The 27,941-nt window shown below is 37.8% G+C and overlaps 1 protein-coding gene across 3 annotated transcripts in view; it reads left to right on the top strand.

The window, feature by feature from the left end:
• LOC124353239 (2-oxoglutarate-dependent dioxygenase htyE-like) overlaps positions 1-27,941 on the top strand; it is a 55,818-nt gene that overhangs the window by 7,032 nt on the left and 20,845 nt on the right. For all 3 annotated transcript variants that reach the window (XM_046803155.1, XM_046803157.1, XM_046803156.1), the window contains exons 2-6: positions 11,308-11,423; positions 14,539-14,657; positions 15,873-16,042; positions 18,434-18,621; positions 23,846-23,953. In XM_046803155.1, coding sequence (XP_046659111.1) covers positions 11,308-11,423; positions 14,539-14,657; positions 15,873-16,042; positions 18,434-18,621; positions 23,846-23,953 — 701 coding nt within the window. The remainder of the gene's footprint in view (positions 1-11,307; positions 11,424-14,538; positions 14,658-15,872; positions 16,043-18,433; positions 18,622-23,845; positions 23,954-27,941) is intronic.

Genomic DNA, 27,941 nt, shown 5'->3' with positions numbered 1-27,941 from the left:
AGCCATCTTGTGATATTTCCGGCTCGCAGCGATATAACGTGAGGACTTTCATTAGATCATTAACCAACGTTATCTAACTCAGTCGAGTCCCTAGACATTCAGTCAGTCAAGGGCAAGTGGTTGTCTAGCAGCCATCTTGTGACAGTTCCGGCTCGCAGCGATATAACACGAGAGGACTTTCATTAGATCATAAACCGACGTTATCTAACTCAGTCGAGTCCCTAGACATTCAGTCAGTCAAGGGCAAGTGGTTGTCTAGCAGCCATCTTGTGACAGTTCCGGCTCGCAGCGATAAAACACGAGAGGACTATCATTAGATCATAAACCGACGTTATCTAACTCAGTCGCGTCCCTAGACATTCAGTCAGTCAAGGGCAAGTGGTGGTCGAGCTGTGGTCTAGCAGCCATCCTGTGTCGGTTTCGGCTCGCAGCAATATAACACGAGAGGACTATCATTAGATCATAAACCGACGTTATCTAACCCAGTCGCGTCCCTAGACATTCAGTCAGTCAAGGACAAGCGTCGGTCTAGCAGCCATCTTTTGACAGTTCCGGTTCGCAGTGATAAAACACGAGAGGACTATCATTAGATCATAAACCGACGTTATCTAACTCAGTCGCGTCCCTAGACATTCAGTCAGTCAAGGGCAAGTGGTGGTCGGGCTGTGGTCTAGCAGCCATCCTGTGTCGGTTCCGGCTCGCAGCAATATAACACGAGAGGACTATCATTAGATCGTAAACCGACGTTATCTAACCCAATGGCGTCCCTAGACATTCAGTCAGTCAAGGAAAAGCGGTGGTCTAGCAGCCATCTTTTGACAATTCCGGCTCGCAGCGATAAAATACGAGAGGACTATCATTAGATCATAAACCGACGTTATCTAACTCAGTCGCGTCCCTAGACATTCAGTCAGTCAAGGGCAAGTGGTGGTCGGGCTGTGGTCTAGCAGCCATCTTGTGATATTTCCGGCTCGCAGCGATATAACGTGAGGACTTTCATTAGATCATTAACCAACGTTATCTAACTCAGTCGAGTCCCTAGACATTCAGTCAGTCAAGGGCAAGTGGTTGTCTAGCAGCCATCTTGTGACATTTCCGGCTCGCAGCGATATAACACGAGAGGACTATCATTAGATCATAAACCGACGTTATCTAACTCAGTCGCGTCCCTAGACATTCAGTCAGTCAAGGGCAAGTGGTTGTCTAGCAGCCATCTTGTGACAGTTCCGGCTCGCAGCGATATAACACGAGAGGACTTTCATTAGATCATAAACCGACGTTATCTAACTCAGTCGAGTCCCTAGACATTCAGTCAGTCAAAGGCAAGTGGTTGTCTAGCAGCCATCTTGTGACAGTTCCGGCTCGCAGCGATATAACACGAGAGGACTATCATTAGATCATAAACCGACGTTATCTAACTCAGTCGCGTCCCTAGACATTCAGTCAGTCAAGGGCAAGTGGTGGTCGGGCTGTGGTCTAGCAGCCATCTTGTGACAGTTCCGGCTCGCAGCGATATAACACGTGAGGACTTTCATTAGATCATTAACCAACGTTATCTAACTCAGTCGAGTCCCTAGACATTCAGTCAGTCAAGGGCAAGTGGTTGTCTAGCAGCCATCTTGTGACATTTCCGGCTCGCAGCGATGTAACACGAGAGGACTATCATTAGATCATAAACCGACGTTATCTAACTCAGTCGCGTCCCTAGACATTCAGTCAGTCAAGGGCAAGTGGTTGTCTAGCAGCCATCTTGTGACAGTTCCGGCTCGCAGCGATATAACACGAGAGGACTTTCATTAGATCATAAACCGACGTTATCTAACTCAGTCGAGTCCCTAGACATTCAGTCAGTCAAGGGCAAGTGGTTGTCTAGCAGCCATCTTGTGACAGTTCCGGCTCGCAGCGATATAACACGAGAGGACTATCATTAGATCATAAACCGACGTTATCTAACTCAGTCGCGTCCCTAGACATTCAGTCAGTCAAGGGCAAGTGGTGGTCGGGCTGTGGTCTAGCAGCCATATTGTGACAGTTTCCGGCTCGCAGCGATATAACGTGAGGACTATCATTAGATCATAAACCAACGTCATCTAACTCAGTGGCGTCCCTATACATTCAGTCACTCAAGGGCAAGTGGTGGTCGGTCTGTGTTCTAGCAGCCATCTTGTGACATTTCCTCTCTCAGAGGCTCTTGGGCATAAATTGAGTATGTTGAGAAATATTTAGAAACAAAAACATTCATAGACACTATAGTGTGGTACACAACGTCACTGCATGTGGGCCCATAGTTTGTCTCATACGTGTAGGTGAATGAACGGATGACCTGTTTAATTGTGTTTATTACTGGCGACGAGAGTAATTTATTCTTTCCCACGTGACGTTGTCTCGGTACTTGTGGCCTGTGATATATCGATAGCAACTCTAGACTCGGTACAGACTACAGACGAGACAGAATTAACTGCGAGTATTTCAGCTGTCTTTGAGTGACTTTCGTGAACACGATCAATACATCAAAATCCTTAGTAATTACCGTGTTTTAGAATTTGAAAGACCTTATTAAATTGTATAGCTTTATATATTGTATTTTTATACATAATTAAAAACAATTACTTTTACAGTATTTTCAAAAATTGAGTAGTATCTTTTTTGCTAGAGACCCAAAATGTATGTATGAATGATGAATACCATCGTATGAAATTTATTGCGATGCAAAGTAACGTGTCTTTGAAGAAGGTGAAAACATTGAATAGTTTTCTTTTTAATGTTCGTAGTTGTTGGGGTTAAGATTTAAGAGTCGGTGGTGATGAAACGACCTGGCGTATACCACATTAGAACTATGATTAATCTCGTATAATATTATGCTATTATTAGCTCATTTAACAGAGTTTAACACTATTAATTTTTTAGTTTGAAATAAAGTACCTATATACTTTCTTTATAATAATTTAAAAGGTGAAATAAAAGATTGTAAATTTTTCCTAAATGGAGTAATCAACATTTAATATAGAAAGTAAAATAAAATTGTTGACTTCATATTAGTTATGTTTGTAAAATGTATTCCTCAAAAATCTTCAATAAAAAATAAAGGTATAAAATATTGAGTTTTAACACTGTTTTGTAGGGATAAAAACTAGATGGTCGCCAGTATAGTTAGCGATGCCCACGTGTGGTCTCCTAATACAAAGCATTTCACAATTAAAGACATCCTTTGTGACTATAACGGCTGAGAGTCATCAGTCGGTTTAGTACACCAGATAACATCAAGGTGACCGCCAGCACATTCAGCAATGTCCACGTGTGGTCTCCTAATACAAAGCATTTCACAATTAAAGACATCCTTTGTGACTATAACGGCTGAGAGTCATCAGTCGGTTTAGTACACCAGATAACATCAAGGTGACCGCCAGCACATTCAGCAATGTCCACGTGTGGTCTCCTAATACAAAGCATTTCACAATTAAAGACATCCTTTGTGAATTGTGACTATAACGGCTGAGAGTCATCAGTCGGTTTAGTACACCAGATAACATCAAGATGGTCGCCAGAACATTTGACATAGAATTAAAATTTCATATATAAATAAACACCACTAGCACAATCTACACAAACACGATCGGGCGCGATGTGTCCTGCAGACTGTAGCGCGGTAACGACAGTTGGGCTACTCACCACGTCTGACATGAAGGTTACGTCGAAACATGTCACCATAACCATGAAAACCGCATGATTTTCTATAGAATTGACAGTAGGATATAACCTATTATATTTTCAGTCATAAATCGATCCTGGGCTAACCACAATAAATTATATGTCTTATCTTCATTCAGTAATAGGAGTGAAATAGAAAGAACAAGATAAGTATGACACAATTTTTCAGGGATCAATTTAAAAAGAAATAATCCCAAGTCTATGTTATGTACGAGTATTCATGTCTTCGGCAGCAGTTGAATCAAAATTCTTCTGCTGTCATGGTGGATGACGTTCTCCTTGAGAATATAGATTCCAAAAAGTTCCTAGGGATAAACCTAGATCGCGGTTTGTCCCGCAACGATAATAAATGTTGTCTGTTCTAAGACTATTTTTGGCATATATGCCTTGCAAATCTTTGTTCTCTACAAATCTTGAGCTTTGAATAATTTGGCTTAATTCAACCACATTTGGCTTATGGGATAAAACTTTGGGGGCAGTTGTGCTAAATACAATCTTGAGAGAGTATTTAGACTACAAAAGAACTGTTCGAATCATCTCAAAGTTGAAACCTAAAAAGTCATTTATAATGCATTCAGAGAACTAGTATTGCTGAGTTTGCTCTATCCTGCCTCTTTGAGATGAACCTGCACTGTAAGGCGAAGTATGTTTTGGTTCAGGGCAGGGATATTCACTGTTACGAGACTAGACATAGGGCAACTTCAGCATTAAACAGCAGTTGGTGTCAGACTGATAATAGTCTCCCTGAAGCCATAAACATCTGAACAATTCATCACAGTTCAGTCTCATCTCAAAACTCCCGTTGTACCAAGTGTATTACTCTGTCGACGAGTTTGTCGCAAGCCGCTGGGGATACTAATTAGTAAACAATTAATGGCAAATTAACGATGAAAGAATGAACCAACATTTTGAGTCTGAATGTAAATATTTTTTCATTATTACTTTTTTGCAATGTAATGTGTTGATTATCATTTATACAATAAAGGTTATTATTATTATAAGTAAGATATGTGACACCGTATAATTCCAGCTTATACAATAAGTATATTTTTATGCTCCAAGTTGTCAAAAACACCTCCATCTTTGTTACTCATTCCATCTCACAAGGCAGGGGTCTAGGGGACTAACAGTGGTGTGGTCGAGAATCCTTAATAGGATGGCATCTGCACCACTGGTTTGGGCTTGGGTGACAGGGACACATGTATTAAGTCCGTAATTTTATTCGTGTACTATATTATTGCACAGACAAACACACATTAGGATCTGTTATATCGTCACACGCGCGAGGCCAGGCGAGCCAACCACATTTATCCTTTTCCTGATTGACACTAAAGGAACCACACGGATTTCAACAGTGAGATTCACAGCCCCGAGTTACGGTATTGTAACGTTAACAGAACGTCTAGAACATGTTGTGATTTTCCCCAAAGATTTTCCATATTATTCAGGGATGAAGAGAGTAACTCCTGTCAGCTGCACGAGCTGCGGCAGAACAACCAGCGGTGCGGACAGAGAGTGTATCGCCAAGGTCACGTGACGTAGTGACGTGTGTCGCCAGTTTGTCATTGTGTACCCATAAACTGTAAACCTTCACGTCCCAGGCTACGCAGTGCCAGCACTAGTTTACTGACAACGGAGTGAACACTTGTTGTACACTTAAACGTTTTTGGGTTCTTTAGATTAATAGAAAAGGCTTCTGTAGGTACTGTATATCCTGATGTGTCCCGATTCGAAATTTGAAATCTCTCAGTTAAATACACCCATAGGTGTTACTTATATTACAAAAAGTAGACAGGAGGAGTTAACTTGTCATCAGCCCGCATTACAACTGTAGACTTCGGTAACTTACGAGTTCACCTCACGTTTAACAGAGAGGCCGAGCAAGCCATTGCCTGATGTCCACAAAAAGTAGACAGGAGGAGTTAACTTGTCATCAGCCCGCATTACAACTGTGGACTACGGTAACTTACGAGTTCACTTCACGTTTAACAGAGAGGCCGAGCAAGCCATAGCCTGATGTCCACAAAAAGTAGACAGGAGGAGTTAACTTGTCATCAGCCGCATTACAACTGTGGACTACGGTAACTTACGAGTTCACTTCACGTTTAACAGAGAGGCCGAGCAAGCCATTGCCTGATGTCCACAAAAAGTAGACAGGAGGAGTTAACTTGTCATCAGCCCGCATTACAACTGTGGACTGCGGTAACTTACGAGTTCACCTCACATTTAACAGAGAGGCCGAGCAAGCCATAGCCTGATGTCCACAAAAAGTAGACAGGAGGAGTTAACTTGTCATCAGCCCGCATTACAACTGTGGACTGCGGTAACTTACGAGTTCACCTCACATTTAACAGAGAGGCCGAGCAAGCCATAGCCTGATGTCCACAAAAAGTAGACAAGAGGAGTTAACTTGTCATCAGCCCGCATTACAACTGTGGACTACGGTAACTTACGAGTTCACCTCACGTTTAACAGAGAGGCCGAGCAAGCCATTGCCTGATGTCCACAAAAAGTAGACAGGAGGAGTTAACTTGTCATCAGCCCGCATTACAACTGTGGAATACGGTAACTTACGAGTTCACCTCACGTTTAACAGAGAGGCCGAGCAAGCCATTGCCTGATGTCCACAAAAAGTAGACAGGAGGGGTTAACTTGTCATCAGCCCGCATTACAACTGTAAACTGCGGTAACTTACGAGTTCACCTCACGTTTAACAGAGAGGCCGAGCAAGCCATAGCCTGATGTCCACAAAAAGTAAACAAGGAGGAGTTAACTTGTCATCAGCCCGCATTACAACTGTGGACTACGGTAACTTACGAGTTCACCTCACGTTTAAAAGAGAGGCCGAGCAAGCCATAACCTGATGTCCAAGGTCTTGTGAGCTCTGAGCTGAGACAGCCACTAATTATTTTGTTTAGCCAACTATGTAGGCTGTAATCTATCTAATTACACCCCTCCTTGAAAATTAACAGTACCGCACTAGCCGTATGAAAATTAACTGAAAATGTGTTCGAGAGTTGTTGAATGTAACTAAAGAATACGCGTACGTCTACGACTTCAACAATAGACTTAATAAATAGCTGTGGACTAAAACAACTGTTTGCAAATAATTACAAACTACAAATGAATATCCCCAATTGTAGTTGTTACAGGGCCGCTTCTCTGACACATGGATCAAATGTTTTCTCAAGAACTAATGAGTAGGCTATGCCACTTGGTTGTTAGCCACTTAGTGAAATATTTCACAAATTACAGCCAAAACAGTTTTTGAAATAGCCAGGTAAAATGTGAGGTAGTTAAACTCTTTATGCAACTCACAATAGGTTACTGTCTGTATTTATGAGAAGTAATAAGCCACAATAAATCGAGTTTTATTTTTTTAACTAACAAATGTTAACGGCCAGAATACGTCACTTGTACTTTGTTTTCTTAGGACAAGTAGAGAAAAAATACTTGATATATATCGTCTAACTTGTCTGTAAATCTTATCTTTAAACAAACATATGGATAAATACAGGGTGGGGCAGCATAACTTCATTTATTTAATGCGCTCCATTTAGTTGTTTGACGTCATAGCTGTATAAAGGTAACATGGGAAAACGGGTGGTGGCTCTCTTGTTGATTGTACAAACCAAAAACATTTCTGGAATGGAGCAGACTCACGCCGTTTTGGGAGAACATAACAAAAATAAGTTATGGACAAAACTATAATCTCATTGTTATACTTTACGTCTCTTTTTCGTGTTTACAGGTAAAGTTCGACCTAATATTTATATTATTGGTTTCTTTTACACTTTACAACGTGTATTTATATAAATTACACTCAACTTTTCTAAGTACTGCCTTCTAACATCTGGAAGAAACGGAAAACTAAACAATATTCCTAGGATTAAATAAATTTCGAGACGTGTAGTTTAAGGGCGGTCCTATCAATAACATAGGAAAAAATAGCTGTGTGTCTACTGCCACGCACTGTACGTAGTGACCTGGGATGTGGGCGTAGAGACCTGATCATGAGACATTCATAATCTTATTCAAGATACTACCAGCCAGTGACTGTTGAAGAGCTGTGTGTCTACTGCCATGAACTGTACGTCATTGACCTGGGGATGTGGGCGTGGAGACCTGATCATGAGACATTCATAATCTTATTCCTGATACTACCAGCCAGTGACTGTTGAAGAGCTGTGTGTCTACTGCCACGCACTGTACGTCATTGACCTGGGATGTGGGCGTAAAGGCCTAATCATGAGACATTCATAATCTTATTCCTGATACTACCAGCCAGTGACTATTGAAGTGCTGCGTGTCTACTGCCACGCACTGTACGTCATTGACCTGGGGATGTGGGCGTGGAGACCTGATCATGAGACATTCATAATCTTATTCCTGATACTACCAGCCAGTGACTGTTGAAGAGCTGTGTGTCTACTGCCACGCACTGTACGTCATTGACCTGGGGATGTGGGCGTGGAGACCTGATCATGAGACATTCATAATCTTATTCCTGATACTACCAGCCAGTGACTGTTGAAGAGCTGTGTGTCTACTGCCACGCACTGTACGTCATTGACCTGGGGATGTGGGCGTGGAGACCTGATCATGAGACATTCATAATCTTATTCCTGATACTACCAGCCAGTGACTGTTGAAGAGCTGTGTGTCTACTGCCACGCACTGTACGTCATTGACCTGGGATGTGGGCGTGGAGACCTGATCATGAGACATTCATAATCTTATTCCTGATACTACCAGCCAGTGACTGTTGAAGAGCTGTGTGTCTACTGCCACGCACTGTACGTCATTGACCTGGGATGTGGGCGTAGAGACCTGATCATGAGGCATTCATAATCTTATTCCTGATACTACCAGCCAGTGACTGTTGAAGAGCTGTGTGTCTACTGCCATGCACTGTACGTCATTGACCTGGGATGTGGGCGTAGAGGCCTGATCATGAGGCATTCATAATCTTATTCCTGATACTACCAGCCAGTGACTGTTGAAGAGCTGTGTGTCTACTGCCATGCACTGTACGTCATTGACCTGGGTTGTGGGCGTAGAGACCTGATCATGAGACATTCATAATCTTATTCCTGATACTACCAGCCAGTGACTGTTGAAGACTATGTGTCTACTGCCATGCACTGTACGTCATTGACCTGGGTTGTGGGCGTAGAGACCTGATCATGAGACATTCATAATCTTATTCCTGATACTACCAGCCAGTGACTGTTGAAGACTGTGTGTCTACTGCCATGCACTGTACGTCATTGACCTGGGATGTGGGTGTAGAGGCCTGATCATGAGACATTCATAATCTTATTCCTGATACTACCAGCCAGTGACTGTTGGAGAGATGTGTGTCTACTGCCATGAACTGTACGTCATTGACCTGGGATGTGGGTGTAGAGGCCTGATCATGAGACATTCATAATCTTATTCCTGATACTACCAGCCAGTGACTGTTGAACAGCTGTGTGTCTACTGCCACGCACTGTACGTCATTGACCTGGGATGTGGGCGTGGAGACCTGATCATGATACATTCATAATCTTTCTCCTGATACTACCAGCCAGTGACTGTTGAAGAGCTGTGTGTCTACTGCCACGCACTGTACGTCATTGACCTGGGATGTGGGCGTGGAGACCTGATCATGATACATTCATAATCTTTCTCCTGATACTACCAGCCAGTGACTGTTGAAGAGCTGTGTGTCTACTGCCACGCACTGTACGTCATTGACCTGGGATGTGGGCGTGGAGACCTGATCATGATACATTCATAATCTTTCTCCTGATACTACCAGCCAGTGACTTTTGAAGAGCTGTGTGTCAAGCAAAAAAGGCCTAATATCAAAATGTTTAATATTGACAATATGTATTACAGTTAGAGTTATGAGGAGTGACGTTATATGTATCCATTTATGCCATAAAAATATTTATAATATAATGGAAGAAAATTAAATGTTTTCTAATATTCGCTGGCTTAAGAAATAAATATAAACCTGTCTCATCCTCTAGCCATGTTTCATATACATATGGTTACATGTTAAAAAGAAGTTGATTGTAAGGATTGGTCACGTCATGGGTCACATGCCGTTGTCATGTTGTATACACATTTGTCACTTCTAATCCAGCCTAGTTAGAAATGGAATTGGTGAATGTCTAAAGCTTGATGTAATGGGTTTTTTAGAAACTTGTTAGTTTCCAATATAGTCATTTAAAATGATGTCGCTTTCTCGTGATTGGCGCATTATCTCATGGATGATATCGTTATCACAGACATGACAGTGCCAGACCTCCCATTATCAAGTGAGCTGATAAGCACGTAGGATAATTTGTTGAAGAGTGCCCACTTCCTGATTAAAAGGCTCAAGTGGTAATGAAACTTAAGTGGCAGAGAAGAGGAGGTTTTGCCTCAACCGCCGGTGGTCGTCAGATGGAATATTCTTTGTAATAGATTTTCTGAATGTGTTGCTTCTTTGTTCGTTACAACTACATTGAGAATGAATTACAAACTCCAAGTTAGGCATTCTGATGTGTAATCCAGTTTATTGCTTAGAGTGTGTTGTTTATGTGCAGCTATTGATAGGAAATGAAGTTATTATGAACAATATGTATAAAGTTTAGCCTAAACATTTAATTTATTGGATTTTTGAACAAACAGTAAATCTTTAAACATAGCGTTTCGTAGAAAGCTGAATATTGCAATTATTTTTATGTCAATATTGTCAATCCTTACATATCTTTTCTTATCTCCACTTTAATATACGAGTAAAACCCATTTTATGTTTAGAAATTGACTTTTCTGGTAAACATTTTGTGAACTGATAACTTCCACAGATAAATTCTGTTGTGATGTTAGTAGGTACTGGAAATAGTTACTGATTTCTTGGATAAATATTGAGTCTCTGATTTCATAAAGATTTTCTTAATGTCTATCGTGTATATTTTTGTAGTAATTTTTTATGGAAACAAAGAGTTTGATTGTTATATCAACAAATGAAGTTTATTAACCTTTTATCATGTTGAGTGTTAACTTTCACAGTGCAGCTCCATGAAAGGTGTTAAATAGTAATAAGTAAAACTTGGATTCCTACTAACAAACTCAAAACTTTAACAATAATGATTAGAAGTTTATAGGCCTATACTTCATTTTCTAACTTGTACAGTGGTGTGCCAATTATAATACAAGTCATTCAATAAGATAAAAAAAATTATGATTAGCCTCTTTACAATACCAGATCCCAAAAATGAATTTATTTACAGAGGAAACAATTTAGTGGGTCTAAGTTGATGAACAATCAGCAGGTGACAGTAGATGTGTATGATGAGTGTTGCTTGGCTGACCATATGTTATCATTATGTTCTGAGCCTATTCATTGTCAAAACTTATTAATGTTTTGAGAGGAAGGGGAACCTCCTGCTATATTCCTGCATTGCCTCATATGAATTAGTTTGTCACACTGGTAAATGGCAGATCTGTGGAGTACTGGAGACTGACATAGATCCTGCTGAACCATCTTTTAGACTTGTTCAAAGACTAAAATTGGTTAAAATGTGGATAGATTAATACACATTAAACGTTTGTATGTTGTAGGTCCTGTGACGACACCGATCAAGCCATGGTTACGGAAAATAGCAGATCAGCTTAACCGTTCTTTGTCCACAAAGGGCTTGGTGTTTCTTGTCAACCATGGCATCACAGAAGAAAGAGTGAGTTGCAGAATATAGAAAATGTCATATTGTATTTTCTGACGTTGAGTAATCTTTTCATGATCAACAACACTGTTGTATAGAAAATAAACTCTACAAAAATATTTACTTACAAAGAAAAGGTTTAAACCTTAAAGATTGCTCAACAAAACAATTTATACTTTGTTATCATTCTAACTGTGTTTAAACTATGTACAATATTAAGTGTAAGTAGGTTGGTTTTATGTCCTTACTTTACTACATATCCCATGCGTATTTATCATAATTTCATGGAATAAAGAAATGGTGACTTTGGTTGGTAGGTAGATTTATGACTTACTGTTGATAATTTATTTTTTATATATTCCTTGGCGTTTACCTTTGTTTGAAGAAATTAATGAAGCTTTATTATTAACCAATTTATAATCAAATAGCCACTTTCCAGACTATTTAACTGTGGCCATCACGTACCAACATGTATCTTTCACGAAATCTAAATCTGAATATTAATAAAATATCGCAATAAAATTGTGTGATTGGGTCACAACATTTCTTGTGTTGCCTTTCTTTGAACTCACTTTAAACCCTGCGATATTGTTGAGATTTGAAAATCATTTGTCAACTTTAAATAATACAAAAATGTTTAGTATAGTAAGGGATAAAATGATTAATCTTTTGCTGGGCATTCTTAGTGATTATGATAAATATGATTAAATTATATTATCATAAGTACTATAAATTATACATTATGAGCATTTTATGAATTATCAAATACATATTTATAATAGTTTATTAATTTGTTCTAAGTATGAGTTTCACATGTCTTCCCTGCCCTGCAGACAGAGAATCATACAGAAAGAATGTTTACATCTCCCTGGCAAACAAAAGAGAAATGAACAATGTCAACATTCCATAGTTTGAAATTAACCATGGTAGAATTCATTCTGTCTTTTAAAAATGAAATTTCATGCCTGCAGATTAATCTTTTTTGTGATGTCTTACCACATAATACATTCACATTTTTGATCATTATGTGGGATTTCATAGAAGTAATTATTAAACATTTATACAACAATTACCAAGTTATGTTGTTGTTTCTCTGAGACTACATGTGTTACTGTTACATGTTGAAATCTTATATCTTATCTTATTGTACTTATTTTGTTTACAAATTAATTTATCCTGCAATTGTTTGTTGCTATCATGGTAACCATGACCAATGTACAAATATATCCTGATGCTCAGTCTAATCCAATAAAGTGAGGGCACCATCATCAAATTTAGTGTTGTCTGTATAGAAATGAGGCTTCATAAAAGTTTAGGAGTCACTTTGAGATATCGTGTGGACGGACAGACAGAAATTAAGTTTTTGTTGCAGATAATGATGGTTAATGCCCGAAATTCTTGTGGTACCTTTTCAGCAGTTAATTGTAGTTTAGTAAGTTACTTTGAATGTTTTTAAAACAACTCGTAACTGGATAAATAAGATGAGTAGGTCAATAATGAATTGACTGTTATATATGATTGTTAGACTATATATTGTGTGTTCAGTGGAGCGCAATGAACACACATCAACCTGACCCGGTGTTGTAAGGATCAAAGTGTTTTGTATAAACTAAACTAAAATACAGTTGGACTCACTACCTTCAAGATTTTCTCACTTACATATTTTCAACAATGTAGAATTTAAACCTAGGAAGAAATACTGTGTTTATACAAAAAACCTATTAAAATAATATTAAAATATATATTTTGTTTTAATTAGTCTTAAAATAAATATTTTAAACATTATGTATTAATATTATTTTAATAGTTTGTTTGTACTATAAACACTGTATTCCCTTTGGTTTAAATTTTACATTATTGGAATATGTAAGTGAGACAATCTTAAAGGTAGTCCTGCATTTTAGGTTTATTTGAAATAAAACCATCAATAATAATAACAATAATAAATTATACTGTAATCTTTGGAGATTATTTATAATAGTTGTGTTTAACGGTGTTTATAAAGAGTGAACAACTTTGGTCTTTCCTTAAACTGTATCACATAACCTTGTGGAGTCACCCAATGTCGTCAGGGTGTATAGTAATGCTGCTTGTGTCTCTACAGATCTGGGCCATGGTCGGGGAAAGTTGTTATGGAATGTAGTGATTTAAAGTCCTGATACCCAGCAACTTTCAGCTTACTGTCCCTGTTTAGAGGCACACCCTTGATAGTAAATATCAACATTTTGTTATCAAAAGTGCACCTGTAGAGAAGGAAGTTGTCTGAAGTAGTGTTAAAGAAAATTCTTCTTATCCTTCATTCACAATCTCCTACTTTATTGGTATAATTTTGTTATCAAAAGTGCACCTGTAGCGAAAGAAGTTGTCTGAAGTACTGTTAAAGAAAACTCTTCTTATCCTTCATTCACAATCTCCTACTTTATTGGTATCATTTTGTTATCAAAAGTGCACCTGTAGCGAAGGAAGTTGTCTGAAGTAGTGTTAAAGAAAACTCTTCTTATCCTTCATTCACAATCTCCTACTTTATTGGTATCATTTTGTTATCAAAAGTGCACCTGTAGCGAAGGAAGTTGTCTGAAGTACTGTTAAAGAAAACTCTTCTTATCCTTCATTCACAATCTCCTACTTTATTGGTATCATTTTGTTATCAAAAGTGCACCTGTAGCGAAGGAAGTTGTCTGAAGTACTGTTAAAGAAAACTCTTCTTATCCTTTATTCACAATCTCCTACTTTATTGGTATCATTTTGTTATCAAAAGTGCACCTGTAGCGAAGGAAGTTGTCTGAAGTACTGTTAAAGAATACTCTTCTTATCCTTCATTCACAATCTCCTATTTTATTGTTATCATTTTGTTATCAAAAGTGCACCTGTAGCGAAGGAAGTTGTCTGAAGTACTGTTAAAGAAAACTCTTCTTATCCTTCATTCACAATCTCCTACTTTATTGGTATCATTTTGTTATCAAAAGTGCACCTGTAGCGAAGGAAGTTGTCTGAAGTAGTGTTAAAGAAAACTCTTCTTATCCTTCATTCACAATCTCCTACTTTATTGGAATCATTTTGTTATCTCAATTTGTATTGTTTCTAAGATATTATAACTAATGTAACTATTCCAATATTGTATTTTTTCCAGTTGAAAGCTGTGTACAAGATAATGGATAAGTTTTGTGATCTGCCAGACGACATCAAGAATGTTTATCGCCTCAACCCTCCTGAAGACAACCAGGGATATGTTCCTGCAGGGATGGAGAGGTAGGGAATAGAGAGATCAACAACTGTATCAATGTGCTTACCAACCATAAAATCAAAAACCATTGAACTTGGTAGCCTATAACTACTTGTAACCAAATAAACTGAAACTGACACCACCTACCATGACCAGAGCCTACCATGACCAGAGCCTTGGGTCGTGTATGTTTTACCAATATACATGTGAATTAAAGGTATGGAATTCGGCCAGATAACAAAATCAAAATTTTGTTATTTATTGAACCATGTGAGAAAAAGCTTATATCAACAAGTAAGAAACGTGCTAGAAATTAGTTCCTGCGACAGAAAATGTTAATTTATTCATTGATAAACCATTGAAGAATGCCATGGCGTATCTACATGTCTAGTCTTCTTACTAAGTGATACTACCTATCTTTTAGTAGTGCTCAATGCATAGTAGTGCTTTTAGTGACTGGTCTCGATTATGGTGCAATGTCCAATCAAAGAACAACAGCTCTGTGCCAGTCTGTAATATGCTTTCTGTATTGACTGTAAATGGAGGTGAATGTACATTCAACAACTGGTCAATCATTTTGTGAGGGCTTTACCACCAAGTATTATCTGATCGTTCAAAAATATCATGAGAGATATATTTACTTGAGAAATACAACCATAAGTTTGACTGTATTGGTTGGCTATGTTTCATTTCAGTGCTTATTATGTGTTTGAAAATCTTAGATACTACTATCAGGTCCATTCATTGATGAATAAGTTAACACATTGTGAGCTTAGATACAATCGATATACAGTAGTTGTATACCTCCCAGCACATCGTCTGGAGCTGTACGAGCAGAAACCTTCATACATGGGAAAGAAACTGACATGAATAAAGCTCTACACGAATGGCTTCTTGATCGACCATTCTATAAAGATGATTGGAATTAAATGTAGTCTCTGTAAATATTTACAAATTACATGTTCCTTTAAGAAGAAACCTTGAATAATTTGGGTACTCATCAAAATTACTGAATTTAAGCATTGGCTATTTCATACATTTCAAAACTGAAATTTATTTTTATTTTAGATCAAAACAGTGGTGCCAACTGCATCTATTTTATGAATTTATTTCAGTAATAAATTAGTTAAAGATATGTAAAATAAACTCAAGAAATTGTATAAATATATGTCAAACAATCACCTCCATCTAATTACTACAGTCTCCAAATAAATCTGTAATGGTATAACGAACTGCTATAGGTTCAACAGAGAGTGGAGAAGAGAGATGAGACATTCTTACAACATTCAGAATTTTTCAAGGAAGATTCCAACAAAAGAGATCCCCAACTTTGAAGATACAGTGGGAGGAGTGGCTGAAGAGTTTCGCAGACTGGCCTCCATCTTACTACAGATCATAGCTGTGTCACTTGGTAAATTTTCTATTTGTTAGGCGAACACTTAGGATCATTTGGGTTATTTGGTATGTTATTTGGGTCTAAGGCTTTAAGTCACCTACTCATATGACTCAGTTGTAGCAAAATACATATTCAGATCTCACCTCTTGGTGGTTTTTATCAGCCAAGAAGTTTCTTATTAGAGCAACTTCAATATGTTAGTTTGGTCTAGAGCTTTAAGTCAACTACTCATATGACTCAGTTGTAGCAAAATACATATTCAGATCTCACCTCTTGGTGGTTTTTATCAGCCAAGAAGTTTCTTATTAGAGCAACTTCAATATGTTAGTTTGGTCTAGAGCTTTAAGTCACCTACTCATATGACTCAGTTGTAGCAAAATACATATTCAGATCTCACCTCTTGGTGGTTTTTATCAGCCAAGAAGTTTCTTATTAGAGCAACTTCAATATGTTAGTTTGGTCTAGAGCTTTAAGTCACCTACTCATATGACTCAATTGTAGCAAAATACATATTCAGATCTCACCTCTTGGTGGTTTTTATCAGCCAAGAAGTTTCTTATTAGAGCAACTTCAATATGTTAGTTTGGTCTAGAGCTTTAAGTCAACTACTCATATGACTCAGTTGTAGCAAAATACATATTCAGATCTCACCTCTTGGTGGTTTTTATCAGCCAAGAAGTTTCTTATTAGAGCAACTTCAATATGTTAGTTTGGTCTAGAGCTTTAAGTCACCTACTCATATGACTCAGTTGTAGCAAAATACATATTCAGATCTCACCTCTTGGTGGTTTTTATCAGCCAAGAAGTTTCTTATTAGAGCAACTTCAATATGTTAGTTTGGTCTAGAGCTTTAAGTCACCTACTCATATGACTCAGTTGTAGCAAAATACATATTCAGATCTCACCTCTTGGTGGTTTTTATCAGCCAAGAAGTTTCTTATTAGAGCAACTTCAATATGTTAGTTTGGTCTAGAGCTTTAAGTCACCTACTCATATGACTCAATTGTAGCAAAATACATATTCAGATCTCACCTCTTGGTGGTTTTTATCAGCCAAGAAGTTTCTTATTAGAGCAACTTCAATATGTTAGTTTGGTCTAGAGCTTTAAGTCACCTACTCATATGACTCAGTTGTAGCAAAATATGTATTCAGATCTCACCTCTTGGTGCTTTTTATCAGCCAAGAAGTTTCTTATTAGAGCAACTTCAATATGTTATTTGGGTCTAGAGCTTTAAGTCACCTACTCATATGACTCAATTGTAGCAAAATACATATTCAGATCTCACCTCTTGGTGGTTTTTATCAGCGAAGAAGTTTCTTATTAGAGCAACTTCAATATGTTATTTGGGTCTAGATCTTTAAGTCTCATTAGAGCAACTTAAAGTAGAATTTCTGAAAACATTTTAAACAATTTAATTGGAAATTGTTTAACACTACCACAATCATCTTGTACAAGTAAAGTCTACGATCTGAGACACGTTCTGCAGATAACAAATATAGTCAGTGTTAGAAATAAAATAAAATAATCACTGCATTTCTCATAAGTTCCCTAATCTAAGTTCTTTATTGTGTTTGGTGAACTTTGAAATGTGTAATAGAAAATAACAGTAACATAGTAATTATTTTGAACTCTAATGACATTGTGATGTATGTGGTATTGTCAATGTCAGTTAACAACAATGTTCTCACCAGATCTGGGACCAGATAAGTTCCTGAGCTTCCACAAGGGCATGTTGAAGCAGGACAACGTCTAATGACGTTGTGATGTATGTGGTATTGTCAATGTCAGTTAACAACAATGTTCTCGCCAGATCTGGGACCAGATAAGTTCCTGAGCTTCCACAAGGGCATGTTGAAGCAGGACAACGTCTAATGACATTGTGATGTATGTGGTATTGTCAATGTCAGTTAACAACAATGTTCTCGCCAGATCTGGGACCAGATAAGTTCCTGAGCTTCCACAAGGGCATGTTGAAGCAGGACAACGTCTAATGACATTGTGATGTATGTGGTATTGTCAATGTCAGTTAACAACAATGTTCTCACCAGATCTGGGACCAGATAAGTTCCTGAGCTTCCACAAGGGCATGTTGAAGCAGGACAACGTCTAATGACATTGTGATGTATGTGGTATTGTCAATGTCAGTTAACAACAATGTTCTCACCAGATCTGGGACCAGATAAGTTCCTGAGCTTCCACAAGGGCATGTTGAAGCAGGACAACGTCTAATGACATTGTGATGTATGTGGTATTGTCAATGTCAGTTAACAACAATGTTCTCACCAGATATGGGACCAGATAAGTTCCTTAGCTTCCACAAGGGCAAGTTGATGCAGGACAACGTCTAATGACATTGTGATGTATGTGGTATTGTCAATGTCGGTTAACAACAATGTTCTCACCAGATCTGGGACCAGATAAGTTCCTGAGCTTCCACAAGGGCATGTTGAAGCAGGACAACGCCTCCACATTCCGTATGCTGTACTATCCGCCCCTAGGTGAGGCCCCCCTCCCCTACGCCACCAGGTGTGGGGAACACACAGACTATGGCACCTTCACACTGCTGACTCAGGACACTGAGGGCGGACTGGAGGTACACAAACCGTCAGTGGTTGGGTCACTAACTCTTCTCATCTCAGAGATTATACTTGATTTGGTAGAATTGTTTGTAGGAGTACAATTTTACAGAGATTGGTGCAAACAACAGATACAATAATTAATTATGCATCCTTAATAATTGATGGTTTTTAGCAATTTTCTGATTTTTGGGAGGGGGGAAATTAATTTATTGCATATCATAAAATCAATTCTGTATTTTTTAACTCACATAGATTTTCACAATAGTAATTATACTGACAAAAGTTAAACCTGGGCTTTTTGGGTCAATAGTATCAAGAAATGTATTGTTAATAAAAAGTTTCTAGTTATATAAAAATAAGTTATCTTAGATCTTTATTCACATACTTATTCTTTCAATGTGTTTTTAGTTATGTTCTGGTATTTATGGCAATTGCAACAGGCATTCTATATTCTGTTAACAATCATGATTTTTTTTTATTGCAACACTTAATTTTAATGTTAGACAGAAATGATGGCTTTACTGTGAATCTTGAGTTTAGCTCCTTAATTTTTGACCTTCCTGTTAGAGCAGCATCCAGACACTGTTCCAGAATCTGACACTATCGCAGACTTGATTCGGAGAGAGCTAAAAAAGTTGGTGACAAAGGAGCTCAAATTAGATTGTTTCAATATTAGAGACACCTAGACTACAAAATATAGTGTAATCTAGGTGAAGTGGTAGTCTCACTGTCTCATCAGGTGCACAATTGAGTGTACTACGATGTAGACACAATCTCTACAGCAGCCGAGTTTGCTACTCATTATGTAGCTGTGGTGGGAAGGAATGTTTCACATTGAGTTAAACTAACAGAATGTTGGAGCTAAACTCAACATTTACATTGAAACAACCCTTCCCACCACAGCACATAATGTATATTTGTTTACTATTATTGAATGTTTTACTCACAGAAGCAAAATGTTTAATAGCCATTATGCCATTTAAAATGAATTGTTTTATCTTAAAAAAAATCAATATGTCTTTTTTGTGGGTTTTGTTTTACTTATATAATGTTAAATAGCAATGTTCCATTAGTTACTTGTTAATTTTATAATTCGTAATAGACTTAGCTATGAGTTATTATTTCTATTATTCTCAATGAGTGTAACTTTTAAGGACAAGAAATATTTATTAGTTTTAACTCGCATGCTTACACTGCCTAGCCAGTCTTCTAAGTTGTCCAGTTGTGTAACTAACACAATTAGTATCTGGAGATATTTTAGCTTTGGCGTGGAGAACCTTCTTCAATTAGGAGATGTTAAAAAGAAACTGGAATATAAAAACCAAATATTTTGATTTTGTTAGCATTGATATTCTATGGAACAGAAAACATGGAAGGACAGTAATTATAAATTACAATTATTTATTGAACAAGACCAAACTTCATGTGTTTCCACTCCTTAATTGTACACTGTAATTATTACTTACACCTGAAGGAATTTCTCATAATTACTGAAAAGGTGCTTATTATTAAAAATTCTCTGGTCCTTGGAAGAATAGTATCCTCAAGCAATATTTAATATAAGCAATCCATTGACTAGTCCTTGGGTTGAAAAAAATACAATATGTTCATGTACACGATAAACTAAACCATCCAAACATTATAATAATCAGGTAGGCCAGATACTAATAAATCTGCATATGATAATGCTGAGGTTAAATCATTTCTTCTGTGGCTGCACCACCATTATACAAGTTGTTCATGTACACGATAAACTAAACCATCCAAACATTATAATAATCAGGTAGGCCAGATACTAATAAATCTGCATATGATAATGCTGAGGTTAAATCATTTCTTCTGTGGCTGCACCACCATTATACAAGTTGTTCATGTACACGATAAACTAAACCATCCAAACATTATAATAATCAGGTAGGCCAGATACTAATAAATCTGCATATGATAATGCTGAGGTTAAATCATTTCTTCTGTGGCTGCACCACCATTATACAAGTTGTTCATGTACACGATAAACTAAACCATCCAAACATTATAATAATCAGGTAGGCCAGATACTAATAAATCTGCATATGATAATGCTGAGGTTAAATCATTTCTTCTGTGGCTGCACCACCATTATACAAGTTGTTCATGTACACGATAAACTAAACCATCCAAACATTATAATAATCAGGTAGGCCAGATACTAATAAATCTGCATATGATAATGCTGAGGTTAAATCATTTCTTCTGTGGCTGCACCACCATTATACAAGTTGTTCATGTACACGATAAACTAAACCATCCAAACATTATAATAATCAGGTAGGCCAGATACTAATAAATCTGCATATGATAATGCTGAGGTTAAATCATTTCTTCTGTGGCTGCACCACCATTATACAAGTTGTTCATGTACACGATAAACTAAACCATCCAAACATTATAATAATCAGGTAGGCCAGATACTAATAAATCTGCATATGATAATGCTGAGGTTAAATCATTTCTTCTGTGGCTGCACCACCATTATACAAGTTGTTCATGTACACGATAAACTAAACCATCCAAACATTATAATAATCAGGTAGGCCAGATACTAATAAATCTGCATATGATAATGCTGAGGTTAAATAATTTCTTCTGTGGCTGCACCACTATTATACAAGTTGTTCATGTACACGATAAACTAAACCATCCAAACATTATAATAATCAGGTAGACCAGATACTAATAAATCTGCATATGATAATGCTGAGGTTAAATCATTTCTTCTGTGGCTGCACCACCATTATACAAGTTGTTCATGTACACGATAAACTAAACCATCCAAACATTATAATAATCAGGTAGGCCAGATACTAATAAATCTGCATATGATAATGCTGAGGTTAAATCATTTCTTCTGTGGCTGCACCACCATTATACAAGTTGTTCATGTACACGATAGACCAAACCATCCAAACATTATAATAATCAGGTAGGCCAGATACTAATAAATCTGCATATGATAATGCTGAGGTTAAATCATTTCTTCTGTGGCTGCACCACCATTATACAAGTTGTTCATGTACACGATAAACTAAACCATCCAAACATTATAATAATCAGGTAGGCCAGATACTAATAAATCTGCATATGATAATGCTGAGGTTAAATAATTTCTTCTGTGGCTGCACCACTATTATACAAGTTGTTCATGTACACGATAAACTAAACCATCCAAACATTATAATAATCAGGTAGGCCAGATACTAATAATAAATCTGCATATGACAATGCTGAGGTTAAATCATTTCTTCTGTGGCTGCTCCACTCTCATACCGGTTGTTACTAATGTAGAATTAAATGTTGTTTTAATTCATATTCAATAGATTCAATTTGAAAACTCAAGTTCACAGAAATAAGTAAATGTTGTTAATTAAGGAGCTATTATTTTAGTAGAATGTTGCAGGTTTACTTGTGTAGCAGAAAAGAGCAGAGCAGGAATCAAAGCAGGTTAGTGTGTGGACCGACTCTGTGGATTATCGTATCGGACTAAGTTCTAAAATATGCTGCTAAGCGTTCAGATATGTAGACGACCACACCCTTAGACTACAAGTGAAGGAATACATTATTGGCTCTCTTCCTACAGACCAAAAGCCATGGGAGTTTGTTAGGGTTAGTGGCCATACACACAGGAGATGGGTGAATTCGTAGTGGCCAGTATTGTGGACAGACTCTCTCACTCCTATCTTTCTGTTCCTCTTCTGATATTTTTCCAGTAGAATTTATCATCACATTCTTTGCAATAGTGCAAACACAGGTCTGGTTACCGTGAGGTAAGGATAGCTGTTCTGGTCTGTGCAGTCAGCTGTATTTCTACATGACCAGTACAACTTTCGGGTAAATCATTAAACATTACCAGAGTGCAAACACAGGTCAGGTTACCGTGAGGTAAGGATAGCTGTTCTGGTCTGTGCAGTCAGCTGTATTTCTACATGACCAGTACAACTTTCGGGTAAATCATTAAACATTACCAGAGTGCAAACACAGGTCAGGTTACCGTGAGGTAAGGATAGCTGTTCTGGTCTGTGCAGTCAGCTGTATTTCTACATGACCAGTACAACTTTCAGGTAAATCATTAAACATTACCAGAGTGCAAACACAGGTCAGGTTACCGTGAGGTAAGGATAGCTGTTCTGGTCTGTGCAGTCAGCTGTATTTCTACATGACCAGTACAACTTTCGGGTAAATCATTAAACATTACCAGAGTGCAAACACAGGTCAGGTTACCGTGAGGTAAGGATAGCTGTTCTGGTCTGTGCAGTCAGCTGTATTTCTACATGACCAGTACAACTTTCGGGTAAATCATTAAACATTACCAGAGTGCAAACACAGGTCAGGTTACCGTGAGGTAAGGATAGCTGTTCTGGTCTGTGCAGTCAGCTGTATTTCTACATGACCAGTACAACTTTCGGGTAAATCATTAAACATTACCAGAGTGCAAACACAGGTCAGGTTACCGTGAGGTAAGGATAGCTGTTCTGGTCTGTGCAGTCAGCTGTATTTCTACATGACCAGTACAACTTTCGGGTAAATCATTAAACATTACCAGAGTGCAAACACAGGTCTGGTTACCGTGAGGTAAGGATAGCTGTTCTGGTCTGTGCAGTCAGCTGTATTTCTACATGACCAGTACAACTTTCAGGTAAATCATTAAACATTACCAGAGTGCAAACACAGGTCTGGTTACCGTGAGGTAAGGATAGCTGTTCTGGTCTGTGCAGTCAGCTGTATTTCTACATGACCAGTACAACTTTCAGGTAAATCATTAAACATTACCAGAGTGCAAACACAGGTCTGGTTACCGTGAGGTAAGGATAGCTGTTCTGGTCTGTGCAGTCAGCTGTATTTCTACATGACCAGTACAACTTTCAGGTAAATCATTAAACATTACCAGAGTGCAAACACAGGTCTGGTTACCGTGAGGTAAGGATAGCTGTTCTGGTCTGTGCAGTCAGCTGTATTTCTACATGACCAGTACAACTTTCAGGTAAATCATTAAACATTACCAGAGTGCAAACACAGGTCTGGTTACCGTGAGGTAAGGATAGCTGTTCTGGTCTGTGCAGTCAGCTGTATTTCTACATGACCAGTACAACTTTCGGGTAAATCATTAAACATTACCAGAGTGCAAAAGAGTATTAGTAGATATGACATTCTTTTTGAAATGTATATTCCCGGAATAGTTTAAATTGTCAGTTTTGTTCGCAGGTTTACACCGGAGGTAAATGGTGCAGTGTGGGACATCTGCCAGGCGCTATCCTGGTCAACCTGGGGGAACTCATAGAGAGCTGGTCTTCATCTCGTTACAAAGCTATTGTTAGTATATCGAACTGGTAGTAACTAGTGTCTATATACCTAGATGACAGTACACAAGGTTTACAACGGAGGTAAATGGTGCAGTGTGGGACATCTGCCAGGCGCTATCCTGGTCAACCTGGGGGAACTCATAGAGAGCTGGTCTTCATCTCGTTACAAAGCTATTGTTAGTATATCGAACTGGTAGTAACTAGTGTCTATATACCTAGATGACAGTACACAAGGTTTACAACGGAGGTAAATGGTGCAGTGTGGGACATCTGCCAGGCGCTATCCTGGTCAACCTGGGGGAACTCATAGAGAGCTGGTCTTCATCTCGTTACAAAGCTATTGTTAGTATATCGAACTGGTAGTAACTAGTGTCTATATACCTAGATGACAGTACACAAGGTTTACAACGGAGGTAAATGGTGCAGTGTGGGACATCTGCCAGGCGCTATCCTGGTCAACCTGGAGGAACTCATAGAGAACTGGTCTTCATCTCGTTACAAAGCTATTGTTAGTATATCGAACTGGTAGTAACTAGTGTCTATATACCTAGATGACAGTACACAAGGTTTACAACGGAGGTAAATGGTGCAGTGTGGGACATCTGCCAGGCGCTATCCTGGTCAACCTGGGGGAACTCATAGAGAACTGGTCTTCATCTCGTTACAAAGCTATTGTTAGTATATCGAACTGGTAGTAACTAGTGTCTATATACCTAGATGACAGTACACAAGGTTTACAACGGAGGTAAATGGTGCAGTGTGGGACATCTGCCAGGCGCTATCCTGGTCAACCTGGGGGAACTCATAGAGAACTGGTCTTCATCTCGTTACAAAGCTATTGTTAGTATATCGAACTGGTAGTAACTAGTGTCTATATACCTAGATGACAGTACACAAGGTTTGGCTCTGTGGTGTAATGGTAGCACATTCACCCGGCAAGTGAGAGATCCGGGTTCGAGTCCCGGCGGAGCAAGTACTTTTTGTGATTCAATGCATATTGAAATTAAATTAGGCTATTGCCACTTATACAAATTTAATGAAAATAAATGTCATTTGACAGGTATTTGGTCTTGCGATCATGTTAGTTTGGTTATTTAAACACATATGACTCGTTTTGCTTCACAAGGAGTATGTTGAGAATGTTAATAGATGGCCGTACCAATGGGAACTGATGTTTCAGTGTGTGAGTGCTATGAAAATACTATTATTTCTAGTGAAAGTGTGCTGTTGTGCGAAGCATTTTGCAATAAACGCTACCACGCAGGCCTGCATAAACATTGATGATGATAAATATGGACTAATTCTGTCGCTGAAAGACTCGGTTAAATGGGTGTGTGAACGATGTGAAACAAGGTTAGAATCTATGAAGTCTCAAGTTATCAACGCTGATGAATATTTGAATCTGCATGAATTGGTGGTAAGCGTATGGTTCTTGTGAAAAATATAATTACTGACAATGTTGAAATAAACAAAAAACTTGACAATTTGTCTTGTGACAAATTTAATAATTTTCAAAGTGATTGCAAGAACAATCCTGCTAAATACCATAAACAGGATGAAGTTTTCATAATTAAAGACGCCAGCAGAAGTGTAAATGTAAAAAATAAATTTTTCCACCTAGCAGACCGCTTACTAGGTCACAATCAAAAAACGTGGCCCTCAAGCAAAGAGGAGCGAATAATCAAATTGATCATGTCGAAGGTTATACGGCAGAAGAGATATCTGACCCTGACGTAGTTACCGGTGAAAATAAGAACGGTAGTCCTGAAGTTCTGTCTCCAAAAAATATAACCAGTGCTAACAATGATACAAGGCCTGGTCAATCAGATGTATGCAGTAGTGAAAACGATAGTAATAGCATAGAAGAACAAACCTATTCAAAAGTCGTAAACAGTAGAACCTGGAAGAAAAAATCTTTAATGTATCCAGAATCATCAAACTCAATGGGTAGTAAACTTAAGAATGGTGACGAATCTGATGTAATTTTATCAAAGAAAAATCAGAGAACTCTAAGAAGACAACAAACTTTGCCTGAGACTAGCAAGCATCAATCTCGATCCAAACCTATCTTTGGTACTAAAATTGGAGGTGAAGCTTAAAACTGCTGCAACAAGGTCGTGGATCTTTGTTTTAAAGTTAGATATAGGAGTTACCAAATCTGAAATTGAATCCTATCTGTCTAGTTATAACATCACCAACATCGTCTGTGAAGAGATTAAACCGAAGTATGACACATACAAGCCCTTCAAGATTGGTGTCTGTGAAGAAGTTTTCGAGACTGTTTTGGATCCTGAGTTTTGGGACGAAGGTGTTCTTGTGAAAAAGTATGTTCCACCACGAAGATACAATAGGCCTGATCATTTTTTAGGCCAGAGGAGAGGATAGTTAATTTCTCTACAACTACCCTCGCCGATGAATGCACTGTTTCATTTGGTTTTGAATGTTTGTTTCTCAATATCCAGGGACTGAGGAACAAAACACTTGTGTTCGAGGACTTTCTAAAAGACTTCTCTGGTAAGTCATCTTTAGTCTTAATTTGTATTTCCGAGCACTGGCTCAACTCGGATGAACTGGCATTGCACGTGCCTAGTGGTTACCAGATGGCAAGTGCTTTTTGTAGGAAGAACCATATTCGTGGAGGGTCAGCAATTTTTATACGTGTAAATATTGAATTTAGAATTATAGACGTAAGTGATTTATGTAGAGAGCTTATCTTTGAAGTGGCCGTTATTGCACTTGATGTTTGCAAATTAATTGTGGTTAGCCTATATCATTCACCTGGTACAGACCCCGGTGAGTTTTTAGACTTATTAGATAGGCTGGTATTGTTACTTTCTAAATGGAATGATTATACAATTGTGGTTGGAGGTGATTTAAACGCTGACTTTGATGTTAATCAATCCAACCGTAAAAGTGTCATAACCTTTTTAAATCTATTAAGACAATATAATTGCTACTGTTTAAATAATACACCAACTAGAGGAAGTGCCTGTCTGGATAATATTTTTTCCAACAATACAGATAGGATTACTGATTGTCATATTTTAAAAAACTTTGTTTTCTCAGATCATGATGGGTTAGTTGTTAAAATAAAAAATAACAGAAGCCTTGATAATACAAATGATATCCCTCACGAGGCTTGTAAAAATCCTAGGTTTGTGTTTCCTAAAAGAAATGTGCCGTTACTGGTAGATAAGCTTAATAGTGTAGATTGGAATATTATGTTGCAGCATATTTCAGATGGTTCTTTAATGTTTACTACTTTCTTTACATCTGTAACTAAGGTTATCTTGGATTTAGTTTTGTTAAAGACGAGTGGTAAAAATGTCAAGCCTAGTAAAAGTAGAAAGTGGTACACACCTGAGTTGCAGGCTATAAAAACAAATTAATTGATATCCATTACTTGTATCGTTTGACAAATAGTCCTAGTCTTAAAAGTAAATTAGATGAGATGAAAAAGCTTTACAAACATAAAATTTCTGAGGCTAAACTTATTTATAATAATTTGTATATTGATCAGAGTTCTAATAAATGTAAAGCGGCCTGGAGTCTAATAAAGAATGAATGTTCTTTTCATAATAGGCCTAATGTTGTGGCCAAGGTATCCTCTACAGTTTTCAATGAATTCTGCATTGAATCTGTGAGGAATATAAAAAAAGAAATATCACCGACTAGTAAGACTGTTTTAGATTTAGTAACAAGTGACAATGTTTGTAATACTGAATTTGAATGGAGAGTGGTGGCTTCTGAGGATGTATTAAGAGCAGTTAAATCACTAAACAACTCAGATAGTCAGGTTAAGTGTAAGAAAGGACTATGTAGTCCTAACTTCGCCTGAAAAAATAAAGAGAATTTTCATTTCATTTCATTTCATAGTCAAGATTTGTATTTTATGTCAAATAATATCATGAAACAAATAATAAGTAGCATTGTTAGTCCTTTGACTATCTGTATAAACAAATGTCTGCTAGAGGGAAATTTTCCCAAGGAACTTAAAG

The sequence above is a fragment of the Homalodisca vitripennis genome, chromosome 1 (genome assembly GCF_021130785.1).
Source record: "Homalodisca vitripennis isolate AUS2020 chromosome 1, UT_GWSS_2.1, whole genome shotgun sequence".
Taxonomy (NCBI): domain Eukaryota; kingdom Metazoa; phylum Arthropoda; class Insecta; order Hemiptera; family Cicadellidae; genus Homalodisca; species Homalodisca vitripennis.
Note: the sequence above shows the minus strand (reverse complement) of the source record. Positions and strands in the feature narration are given on the sequence as shown.